A 13289-nucleotide genomic window follows, 5' to 3' on the forward strand; every position below is an offset into this window, starting at 1 on the left:
CACACACACACACACACACACACACACTCAGGGCTATCAACAACTGTGGAACCAAAGGTCACAGATTCCCTGTGTGTTTTACTTTTGCTAATTTAATTAGTTGCATTTGTTAGGGCTTTGGCCCACTAAAGTACAATGTCAACTAAGGAAGACCTTGCAGGTCTAGCTTAATTTGTTGACCTGTTGTTTAGAGAAGCCCTGTGCTCACATGGTACATACCCCTAAATAAAGTGGTGTTAATAAATCAACTATTCATTTATAATCTTTGACTCAACAATCATTTTACCTGTATGTTTTACCTGCATGGTTACTGTTTTTTAATGCACTGTAAGGCGACCTTGCAAGTTGCAACCCGTTCTCACTTCCACCTCGTCAAATACTGATGCTTGGTTTGTGGCTCTTAGCGAAAAAGTAAAAGCCTGTATGGACCACACCGGGCATAGCAGCAGTTTGACCGCTACAATGTGAGGTAGCCAGTAGTATGAAATCCATGTAAAGAGTCAGGTTGGGATGGTGGACTTTTACCCAGGAGACTGGGGTTGGTGTCCCATTCTTGTCCCATGTGTTACTTAAACGTACATTTTGTAACCCCACCCACAATCTTGTCCTAACCCTAACTAAGTGGGTTTACCCTGCATGTTGAAAAATTTCGCCAAATCGGTCCTGACTGAGAGCATCAAAAAGTGACGCCAAGGGTCCCAACCAAGCACGTTGATAAAATCAGGCAAAATGTGTACCAGAGCATCAAATATTGCCGTGGATGGGCTTGGATTGGAATTAGTTAAAAGCCTCCAGCGTCTGACAGAGGAGCTAAAGGAAACTTTTTGCGCCAGAACCTAAAGCCAAAGGCACCTGACCAAGCGTCAGTTTTTGACGCGCTGGGAGTGAACCTTGGATGTCCTGAAAGGTGCCCTAATATAAAATGTACTATTATTATCAACTGCAGAAGACTTGCATGGTGTAACAAGAAGATATGGGAAATTCTTCATCCATCATCGTTACCTTCACAGAGCCAAGACAGTCGTGCATGTTTTGCAATAAGCGCTTTCTGCTTTTCTTGGCGTTGACCAAAAGCAGCAGGATAGAATTACTGTTGAAGTACGTAAAGATAGTTGACTTGTTCATGCTATGAATTTAAATGAAAACAGGTTTGAGGAGCTCATCCAAACACATCTGCTCAGAGCGCCATTTTGGATGTCTCCCCCCCACTTTCTACAGTGAAACGTTCAATGACATCATCCTGCAGCATCCATGTGCTTCTGTTTACTGAGAAACAACGTGAGGTACCGTGTGGAGAATGAATGAAATGAAACATATAGCCTATGCCTTGAAGATTTATTAATGTTCTTATTTCACGCCGTGCTCATTAACAGCAGAATCTCGCCATGTCTCAACACAAGTAGCATGAAGCATGAAGAACTTAAAGGTCCCATGGCATGAAAATTTCACTTTATGAGGTTTTTTAACATTAATATGAGTTCCCCCAGCCTGCCTATGGTCCCCCAGTGGCTAGAAATGGTGATAGGTGTAAACCGAGCCCTGGGTATCCTGCTCTGCCTTTGAGAAAATGAAAGCTCAGATGGACCAATCAGGAATCTTCTCCTTATGAGGTCATAAGGAGCAAGGTTACCTCCCCTTTCTCTGCTTTGCCCGCCTAGAGAATTTGGCCCACCCATCAGAGAGAGACATCATGGCTTTCAAAAGAGCAAAGTGGCAGTTGGTCAAGGCCACACCCCCACCCTCCACCTTGCCCCCCCTATCTACTCCTCAATAGCATTTAATTTAAAGCTACAGACACAGAAATGGCACATCCTAAGGAAAACTCATTGTGGGACTGGCTCTAGTGGCTGTTTTCTGCACCAAGGCTAAATTTCGAGAAAGAGACTTCAGATACAGTATTAGGGGACCACTAAGGTCTATATAAAAGATACTTCAGATACAGTATTAGGGGACCACTAAGGTCTATATAAAAGAGACTTCAGATACAGTATTAGGGGACCACTAAGATCTATATAAAAGAGACTTCAGATACAGTATTAGGGGACCACTAAGGTCTATATAAAAGAGACTTCAGATACAGTATTAGGGGACCACTAAGGTCTATATAAAAGAGACTTCAGATACAGTATTAGGGGACCACTAAGGTCTATATAAAAGAGACTTGAGATACAGTATTAGGGGACCACTAAGGTCTATATAAAAGAGACTTCAGATACAGTATTAGGGGACCACTAAGGCCTATATAAAAGAGACTTCAGATACAGTATTAGGGGACCACTAAGGTCTATATAAAAGAGACTTGAGATACAGTATTAGGGGACCACTAAGGTCTATATAAAAGAGACTTGAGATACAGTATTAGGGGACCACTAATGCCTATATAAAAGCATCCAAAGAGCACCATGTCATGGGACCTTTAATCAAATTGTGTAAATAAGCCATATTGGCTGTGTCCGTCATTAACTTCAGCCAGTCTATAAAATTAGGCCTGGCTTTTCCAGTGTCTTACAATGATTCGTACTGCAGTGATAAACCCAGCTAATGTCAGAGCAGACTCTGCTTTAGAAATCTCTGGTGGCAAAAGGGACCTATCTCCAAGCAGACACAGCTGGGGAGAATCTGGCAATGGTGTGGCTAACCAATCAGCAATAGTTTTTATGATTTGTTTCCAAAAAGGAAAAACCAGGGGGCTATCCCACAAAAGATGGAGGTAGGATCCTGTGACACACACTTCCAACATAGATTGTCCTTCATTAATCCCATTTTATGAAGCTTGACTGGTATTTAACAATACCTGTGAACAACCTTGCAATGTTTGAATTTGCTAATCGCATCCCTCACCGGTCATCCTGCATTGGACACCACCTTTTCCCATGCCTCTTCCTCAATGTTTGAGTTCAAGTCCCTCTCCCATATTAACCTCAGGTGATTAGAATGATCATACAAACTATCTGCCATGATTTTATGAAAAACAGAGACATTACAGACAGGCTCAGGCAATTTCAAATAGCAGAGAAGCTTATTTGTGTCATTATCAAGTGAGATTTTAATACTAGTTACACAGCTCCCGAGCTGTAAATATTTCCAGAAGTCTGCTTTATCCGTTAAATAGAATTTTTGTTCGAGTTCTTCAAATGACTAAAACAGGCCATCAACATACAAGTCACTAATCCTATTGATGCTTTTATTCAGCCATGTGGTCCATACAAAAGGTTCCCTTCCTACTTTGATTGAGGGGTTATTCCATATGGATAAATACATTTGCTTATATTGGGATATATGCAGTTGCTTGTGCACTTTTGCCCAAGTCTCCCGAGAATGTCTTGTGACAAAGCCTCAATAGTCCCAAATGGAGACAAGGGTTCCCTCTCTATATCCAACCAACTCTGAGCTGAACTCTCACCACACCAGTGTCCAACCGTTTTCTTGCAACCAAAATATGCCTGGTGATACTTTATTTTAGAATAAAAGAGCCCTCCTGAAGTCTTTGTCATCAAAATCGGACTTTGAAGTAAGAGCAAGTCACATGCATAAAAGCTTTTAGTGAAATAACAGCATGCGTCCACCAATTGATGCTGGTCCACCAACTCGTGCTATAACATGGTAAACTGAGGTCAAAAAAAGACTTGATTTGATTAGACAGGGAGCTGAATATGTGTGAGTGAAAAAAGAGATAGAGAAAAAGAGTGTGTTGGTACTGGTCTTGTGAAACCAGGATATCTTGGCCACATGATACACAAAGACAAGATTTCCTCTCTTATCAGGAAGGAATGCTCTCTGATTGACTCAAATCCTTTCTATTGGTCCAATACAGCATCTGATCTGTGAGGATTAAGTGCTGAGTTTGCTTTACCTGTAGTAGGTGAGGGAATGAGCTGACCAGTGTTACACACATTTTCCAATTTCATCCGTGGATTGGAACAAGCAACCAGTCTTGATTTCCTCAAGACAAAAAATATTCGTTGATGACTTTTTTTTTTCCCCAATGAACACAAGATTAAAACTAAATAAAAGTAACCATTGAAGACGATAACTATGCTCAAATATATATTATATTCATACATCAATGAATACTATCTGAAAGATAATGTCAAAGTGGGAAGAATGAACAAATGAACCAAAGGGGAATTCAGTGACCTGTAGAATTCCACACTGTAGCTCCTGATTGATCAACCAGTTTCCTCCACTACACCAAATATATTTTGTTTAGAAGTTGATTTGCTGTTGACCTGTTAGACTTCTGTTAATAGGCTGTTAATAAGAAGCATCTTACATTCAGTAACGTTCTGTCTCTGTCATTCTTGTTATCTGACGTGCTTAGGGAAAAACAGATTTAAGGATACAAAATGTATTTACAATCCACTGAGAGTTAGACAAGAGGCAGAAATATATACTAACCGCTGTGGTAATTTTCTGTAAACCGTGTAGGATGAAGGCATGTTGGGGTGGGTGGAATTAGCAAGCTAACGTTAGCAAACGAGCCAGCAGTGGGCCGTTCGGGCTCGGTCCCTCCGCTCCCACTGTAGGGAGAATACTTTGCGGAGAGAATGGATGTCCGCTGCCATCCTGCGGATAGTGAAGGCCCTGTTTGGTTCTACCACAGTCAGCCTTCGTCACCACTAGTTCTTGGCCGTCGGCTTGGTGTGTCAGGGCCTTTAGTTATTGTGCATACACCTAACCAGAACTTAACCATAGCAGGGGAGGGGTGTTAGGGGTGTTTTTGGGAAGCACCCAAAAATGATCCTGCTTACAGAATCACCAAGTAATTTTTAAAGTCATTAAGAGAGATGCATTTTGTCATTGAGAGATTAACTTGAACTTGACCCTTTGGAAAACATAGCTCATTTTCAGCTCAAGCTAAAACTACATGCCTCTGTTGCCACCCACTGTGAATATTCATCTTTTCCCTTCTTTCACACATTTCCATTATATCTGTGTGAGGTCTTACTCCCTCTGCATTTACCTTCATGCTGTATCTATTCTTCCATTTAGTGGATGTCCCAACAGTGTTGCATGGTGGGAGAATACTGTCTGAATTTTACCCCCAATCATTATTGAACCATGATGGTACAATTTGGCTTTAAATATTGGTTGCATCCCATACTATGCACGAAATACTTAATATGTATACTATCGTTCAACATACTTTTGTGTCAATAAACAGTTGTGTGGATATTTTCGGACGCACTAAGCTGTCATTTAAGCTGTCAATGTCACTTCCTGAGAGCCTCCTTCCTGGTTGGGGAGGCTTAACCGTGGTAACCCCTGCCAACATCGCCCAATAATTAAATAACTGAAATAGGTAAATAACTAGACCAACAGTTGCAGGTGACCTAATCACAGATTTTAAATATGTAGAAATGTAAATGAAAGTGTTATTGACGTTACAGAGCTGCCTTGGTTGCGGTTTTCTGATATGAACGTTGTCGTTACTACCAAATTGCATTGTGGGATACTTATGCCGGCTTAGTGTTTGCATACTGTAGTATTGCACCGGATGCAATCAATGAGTTACTGCTTTTTTCTTTGGGCCCTCTGCAGTCTATTCAGTAGTTAAATTAAAGAGGTTTAAACTGCGATGTGTCAGTCCATAGCATGTTCAGCTGATATTCCAATAGTGCTCTCCCTCGACCTTCCGTTTTGATTGGGAAATGTGAAGAAGACCTTTACTAAAGCAACAGGTTGCCTGTAAATTCCATTTCGTTTTAGGCTTCCTTATTGTGCAATTGACACTAAAACAGGACCTTGTTTCTATTTAAATCTGCACACATTTTATTTTACAGTACTGTAAGTTTATCTGATGTTTAAACGACCAACAAACGAACATAATTGGCAGAGCTCCTGCAACCCTGAATTTTCAAGTGACTCACTATTTCATACATAATAAATGATCATGTTTTTTTTTTATTGTTTCCGCCACCTTCCTCTTCTGACCTTTCCTACATCTTGTTTCTACTATCCCCCTTCTACTCTCAGTACATAAAGGATTTCTACAACAAGACAGTGGTGAGTCGTAATGGAACAGGACTCAGTGAGGAGACGCTGACCCTCATGTACTCTCTTACTGTGTCTGTCTTCGCTATTGGAGGTCTTCTGGGCTCCCTTATCGTGGGCATACTTGTCTCTCGCTTTGGCAGGTAAGACATCAGTTTTCACAGAAAGTTCAGGAGATGATACTAGATTCTAGACCAGTTCTACAACAGATAATGTTGGATTCTTTAAACCATGACTACAATCTTTTCCTAACTCTAACCAATGAGGTTAAGGCCCTGATATGGTATACTGATGTTCGATTTTTTTTATTTGTCAATGTATAATGATAAAGATCATAATGATGCCTCCTTAGACTGCTTTCGTAGAACAAGTAGAGTTTGAAATCAAGAAGTAAATATTTGTCTTCAGAAGGCCTCAGAGCTGTATTTGGATGTTGGTTCTGCTCTGTCCTGACACCCTACCGGATCACCCCAAAGACTGCCCATTCCCAACCATGAGGGTGGATACTGGCCAATTGGCATTGCCGGCCTGAGAGACACTCAGCAGCATCTGGTGCTGCCGCCAACATCCACACATGAACACCACTAACACACAATCACAGCAAGCAACATACAATACTCTTTTTCAAAATTCTGAAAATGACACGCATAAACATTGTCCAGTCGTGTTTCATATACAAAAGAGAAATAATAAAACACAAGTTTAGGAAATAAGACCCTCAGAGACAGAAATACCAAAACACACACACACACACACACACACACACACACACACACACACTCCTACACTGGCACAAATGGCACTTTATCAGGGCGTTCTATCAATCATGCCTCTGTCCTCTATTCAGAGCTGTTGGTAACCCCCTCCCCCGAGGCTGTCCTTAAGAGTGCACAGTGTCATCTCGTCCCCTCTGCCCTTCAGAAGTTTACTAGTCCTCAAAGTGCAGAGACAATTTACTTTGTCTTCGGTGCAAATCATCCGAAAGCTCCATTCATCTCCGCTATTTAATAGAACTTCGGTGGGCATTTAAATGCAAATGAAAGCAGGCACTTTATAAACCCATTTACAGGCTGATCAGTTTCTTCACACAGCACGGTTTTATGGTTAATCACAGCTTATGAGCAACCTTGTGAGCTGTTTTATGGCTAATCAGGACATACAGGCATACATGTCTATCAATATGACTGTGTGTATATCAGCCGAGGGGGTAATGCTGTCGACCATATACTGCTGCTGTCTCTGAGTCATATGCTTTTACGTATATTCATAATGTCTGCCTACTGCCTGTGTGTGTGTGTGTGTGTGTGTGTGTTTGTGTGTGTCCACTTTCAGGAAAGGCACAGTGGTCAACACAACAGTGCTGGTGTTTATCGCTGGCTCATTCATGGGCTTCAGCAGGATTTGTGGTTCACCTGAGATGGTCATCATTGGCCGCTTCATCACAGGAATTCACTCAGGTACACACACACACACACACACACACACACACACACACACACACACACACACACACACACGCACACACATATTCCAAGGATGTTGGAACGAACACTGAAAGTTGAATATAATTTGAATTGTAAAAAAATCAATACTATTTGGATGCTGAAATTACTATTCGAATGTGACATTTTTTATAAATATGTTGGCTAATGTTAGCTAATCTTCCTCTTCTCACCTTGGCCTACCCGCTCAGGTCACGTCTTATGAACATTAAGTTAGCGGGAGTGAGAAACACAAGGCATTGTGAAGTCTAAGCTAACGTTACGTGCCGAGTTATGTTAGTACAACATCACGGAGCTAACGTTACATACCGATAAAAATGTAATGCTATATTTACATTTAGCAAGCATAAATGTTAATTCTCGACATGTTTGTATCTGTCAGTTACTCGGACACACTGCTGTCCGCGCTGACGTACCGTAACCTGTCGGCACACAGATGTTGACTCTGGTTCTGGCTCTGACCACTGGAACAGAGACGGGACAGCACCTCGTTTGAATGCAGCTGAATGGCTGTCTTCTCTCGTTTTATGTCTCTTCACTTGTTTTATTTGTATTCTGTTTGTATTTTAGGCCTGTGTGAGTTATGTACTTTATGTCTTTATTTATTCTTCTGTACAGCACTTTGGTCAACTTTGGTGGTTTTAAATTGCTCTATGAATTCAGTTTGATTGATTGATTGCTAGTAATGCATTATATATCAATGTTTTACAGCAAAAAGCAATACATTACTGTAATTGCATTACTTTTGTAATGCGTTACTCCCAACACTGGTTATACTGAAGAATTATATCACTTCCACAGTACAAAGTGCTCAGTGACATTGTGTCTGTGACCGAAATCAAAAAAAGCTTCGCTGCTCGGCCCCTAATAATACAGGCAAAAACAATAAGGTCCACGCAGCTTCACTGCTCTGCCCCTAATTATCATCAAGGGATTCATTGGAAATTTCCTCGGGTATGTAAGGTATTTCAAATGTGGCCAACCGCACTCATCCCAGAGCTGAGAAATATAGTACACCCAAAAGTAAGTGAAAGAGCAAGACACTCCAATTGGGTTATTCACTGAAAAAAAACAGCTACCATGGAAACAATGTTTTTTTAACACTTCATCAAAGGACCAAAAAAGTATTTGATTTAGTAAATTTGTGAGAAGATGTATGTGGGTACATGTAACATACAGCACAAGGATGAGAGCACAATAGTAGCATCAGACTATGAAGTCTTCATAGAAAATGTATTTTAAATCACTGTTACATAGATTTTTTTTTGTTTTGTTACTGCAGGAATCTCTCTGAGCGTAGTACCAATGTACCTGGGTGAGATAGCACCTAAGAACCTGCGGGGCTTCCTGGGTCTCGTGCCGAGTATCTTTATTGGAACCGGAGTCTTCGCCGCCCAAATCCTCGGCCTACATGAGCTTCTAGGAAAGGTAGCCAACACTGCTTTCCTAACATTAGTGGGCTTACTCTTTCAAGATAAAATCCTGACAAAGCACATTGGACTTGGACTGATTAAAGTTGGCCTGAGCCTGACCTGAAATGGCCTTTATTCATTACAATGTATTCATAGACGACACATGTAGTGTTCACCTATACAATAAATGCAGGTGTGTAAGTATAACTGCATTGTAACTGTTACAGGAGGAGCACTGGCCCCTCTTTCTTTCAGTGGTAGTGGTACCCACCTTCATCCAGTTGATGCTGTTGCCATGGTTCCCAGAGAGCCCCAGGTACCTGCTGATTGAGAAGCACAACGTCCATGCCACCATCACAGGTCAGTGTTGTGGCGCTGCTGCACATTAACAAGGGGACACTTTACAGTAAACAGAACACTGAGTTTTGCCAACGTTTTGGAGGAATGAGGACCATTTGAACTAGAAAACTAGAATTACTGTTAACGGGTTCAATACAAATAATTCTGTGTCACAGCTTAGTAATAATACATTTTGAGACGTGCATTCTTCTATTGCACTATTGCAGTTTGTGAATTGTGTCTACCTTCACAGAGGTATTACTATTAAAGAGAGATACAGCTGTGTGTCATCACTATAGCAATATTTAGAGATATCAGAGCTACAGATCAGAAGCAGCATGTACACAGAACAATTAAAGGGATAGTTTGGATATTTTTAAGTGGGGTTGTATGAAATACTTCACCATAGTCAGTGTATTACCTACAGTAGATGGCAGTATGCACTCTTTCAGTTTGAAGAAGCAGACAGGAGTACCGACAAGGAAGCTAAGCAATGCAGCTAAACGTATTTTAGCCACCTAAAATAAGGCCTTATTAAAAGAAACAATATTGGTTGAAGTGTATGCTATATTCAGAATATTTTCACCACTTTACCTTGCCGCCAGACAGCCCGTTCCTTTCCCCAGGATTCCCCCCCCCCAGCCGTTCAGTCTCCCCTTCTTTCCACAGTGAACGGCATTTCTTTGTTGCTGTCATATTCACTCCATTTTATATTCCTGTATTTGTTGTCTCTTTCATAAACTGCTGAAAATCTGACTCAAACAGTTGATCTGCGGCGTATATTTGTGCTTTTGTGTAGAAATACGAACACATTCTAGAGTTGAGAAAATGTACTGCCAAGAGAAAGGGCTGTCTGACAAAGGTAAAGTGGAAAGACATTCTAAATATAGCATACAATTAAACTGATGTAGATGTTTTTTGGTAGTCTTTTTTTAGCTAGCTTAGATACATTAAGCTGCTGCCCCTGTTTACAGCGGTACTTGCTTTACTCCTGCCTGCTTGTCCAAACTGGGGGTGTGCTGTCCACCATACTACTGTTATCTTGGCTAGCTAGTTAGCTTGTCCGACTTTCCAAGTAAAGTGTGTGCTCTTGTCTCTTTCCCTTGATATTCTGTGACCATGCTGTTTTTCTGTCCCCTGTCTCTCAGCCCTGAAGTGGTACAGAGCCAAGTGTAACATCCAGGCTGAGATTGAAGAGATGCAGGAGGAGCAGCGCTCTCTGTCCTCAGTGGAGACGCTGTCCGTATGGAAACTGTTGCTGGATGACACAGTCCGCTGGCAGGTGCTCAGCGTGATGGTCATCAACGTCGGCATGCAGCTGTCTGGCATCGATGCTGTAAGGACTCTTTAAAAACTGAGTAAAGTATACGAATTTGTACGTGTGTCTTTTTTGATAATACAAAATACTTTTTTAAAGTAAGTCTAAAATGTTTACATTTTCACCAGGTGCTTCCTCAAAAAGGAAATTCCCTAAACTCGTTAGATGTCCAAACACACATAAATATGGGGATATTTTGGCACTGGGAGGATATCAAGTCATTCCAACCAATTGGTGAAATATTTCTCGGTCTCCCCTAGCTATAGACAGGTGGGCCAACGCATTTTTTGTGCATGCATCGTTTTAGTCCGGTGCAACACCGGCAGCGCCGCCGCTAGTTAGCTTAGCGTAGTGAATGGAATCCTATGTTGTCGCTAGCATGTGAGTAAAAGTGAGCCAACAAAAGACAAAAAAACAACCTAATTACTTGCACTGAGACAAAAAATGTGTTGGCCCACCTATCTACAGCCAGGGTAGACCGTGATAAGCACTATTTCAACAAACGGTGGCGTATTCCTTTAAGCATGATCTATGGTTGTGCGGAGGCTCCACGCAGAGCTTTCGCTGTAGCCTACATAAGTGGTCTAAAGTTTATAGGATCTCTTTAAGAAAACAGTATGGCCGTAATGGTTTTCTTTTTACAGTCTATGGTGTGTGTTATTGGGGAGTATGTGGTAGAGCGAGTGAGAGAGTGACAGCGATTAGCTTTGGAGCAAGTGCCGAGAGTCATGCTTTCTGACCAAGGTGGGAAATCTGTAGCAGGAAAAGTTAACCCTCATGAGTCGGGGGGAAATGTAGTCTATATCCACGACGTTCCACTTCCGGGATTGCTCGGGTGCCGCAGGAAAGTCCGCCGGATGCATGTCTTTTCGCAGATGTCCGTTTCCGTACAAGTCAGGGAACAATCATCTGTATGACGCGCCGTTTGAATAATTCAGATCCACTCCGAGATATGCTTTCAAGGATTTATTGTTCATTTGAAAGTCGGAAAAAACATTAATAAACAAAATCCAATTGCCTGAAAAAGACTGCAAAAAGGTAAACGTAAATGTGGAAAAACATAATATACATGGCTCCTATACTTTGTGTTGGCGTTCTAACCTCTGGTGGATTTGTGAGGACTATGGTTAACTGCTCCTAAGATCTCTGCAGGGTAAATCCAGACAGCTATCTAGACTATCTGTCCAATCTGAGTTTTCTGTTGCACAACTAAAACTACTTTTGAACATACACATGTTCCACCAAAACAAGTTCCTTCCTGAGGCTATTTTGCAGAGGCACCGTGCGCCAGTTAGCACGGCCATGACGACGTGATTGGTTTAAATAAACGTTTTTCTCCCATCCCAGAATGATATGTGGACTAGCCAGACCCTCCTTTGCAGAGTGTGTGATCTGTAATCATACTGGCATTTCCGCCAAAATACTCAATCGTATGAAGTAGCGTTATTGTCCAGAGGGCATTCCACGGTTTAGCAGGTGTTTGCTTTAAAACGGTGTCAACAAACATGTTCTGGCTCTATATCCCCTCTTTGTGCTTGCTAACCATCAGCTGTTGGATGCTAAATGGTCTCTGTTAAATGGAGTCTTTAGGCTACAGTGATGAGCAGCACAAACTCATGATGCAATCAGATGGTTGAAGTCAGCTCCTTTCACTTGCTGTTCTGTTTGCTTTTTTACTTCCATTGTCCACCCCGACCACTCCCCCTGTTTTTACAGCTCCCATTTCTGATTGATCTATCTTATTAGACAAAGACACTGAGATGAAAGTAAGCCTAAATGATCCCTCATTGTTTTATAAGCCCTGCGTGGTCTCATCTCATCAATAAAGCCAATAGCTGGTGTCATCATTTTTCTGCCGTTACGATTAGCCACATTCCTCCTTTGAATTATGCCCTGAAGATTCATAAATTTTTCAAATGATTACCGGGGCGCCGGGGCCAGAGAGTGCACACTGTAAGCACTGGAGCTGGACTCATTAGCATGCCCTTCTCCGGGCTGTATTTTTAGCTGCTAATTAGCTCTGTTTAAACAAAGGTAAGCAGTGCCTAAACTAGGGCTGCACGATATGAGGAAAATATCTAATTGTGATTATTTTGACTGATATTGCGATTGCGATATGATTCACAATATTGGAGGGAATGAGCATTTCTGTATCATTATTCTCATTTTCATTGAAAAATATTTAAAAAAATAAATAAATATTGCCAGGATATGTACCAAACAAAGATTCTTTATCTGTAGGCCGGGATGTCTCTGCAGCACCACAATACTTTATTTTAGAATGGTTTGACACATATTTTGCCTTTAACAAATATTGCGCCCCCCTGCTATTTCGATATTGCACTGGTTCATATTGCAATTTCAGTAAAATTGCGATGAATTGTGCAGACCTAGCCTAAACATGCACATACTAAGAGCAGCACTGAAGATGAGGAGGATTAGGGTGATATCAGTGGTGGTGATAATGAAAACAGCAATACTAGAATGAGAAACATAACATATGACCGTATAAAGACCATATCATTGATTTCAGATTAAGATACACCTTTATTGATCTCTGGCAAGGAAATTCAGTTGTTGCAACTAGGGCTGCAAATAATGACTGTCAGTGTTGATTATTCTGTTGATTACTTTCTTGATTTATTGATTAGGTGTTTGGTCAGTGTTTCCCAAAGCCCAAAATGACGCGCTGAAATGTCTTGTTTTGTCCACAACTCAAAAATA

The 13289-nt window shown here is 41.3% G+C and overlaps 1 protein-coding gene across 1 annotated transcript in view; it reads left to right on the forward strand.

The window, feature by feature from the left end:
- slc2a15a (solute carrier family 2 member 15a) overlaps positions 1-13289 on the forward strand; it is a 39367-nt gene that overhangs the window by 7977 nt on the left and 18101 nt on the right. Inside the window, exons 3-7 of the mRNA XM_028603980.1 lie at positions 5977-6137; positions 7327-7451; positions 8779-8924; positions 9136-9268; positions 10396-10583. Of these exons, the coding sequence (XP_028459781.1) occupies positions 5977-6137; positions 7327-7451; positions 8779-8924; positions 9136-9268; positions 10396-10583 (753 nt within the window). The remainder of the gene's footprint in view (positions 1-5976; positions 6138-7326; positions 7452-8778; positions 8925-9135; positions 9269-10395; positions 10584-13289) is intronic.

This window comes from Perca flavescens, chromosome 17 (assembly GCF_004354835.1).
Source record: "Perca flavescens isolate YP-PL-M2 chromosome 17, PFLA_1.0, whole genome shotgun sequence".
NCBI classification, from domain to species: domain Eukaryota; kingdom Metazoa; phylum Chordata; class Actinopteri; order Perciformes; family Percidae; genus Perca; species Perca flavescens.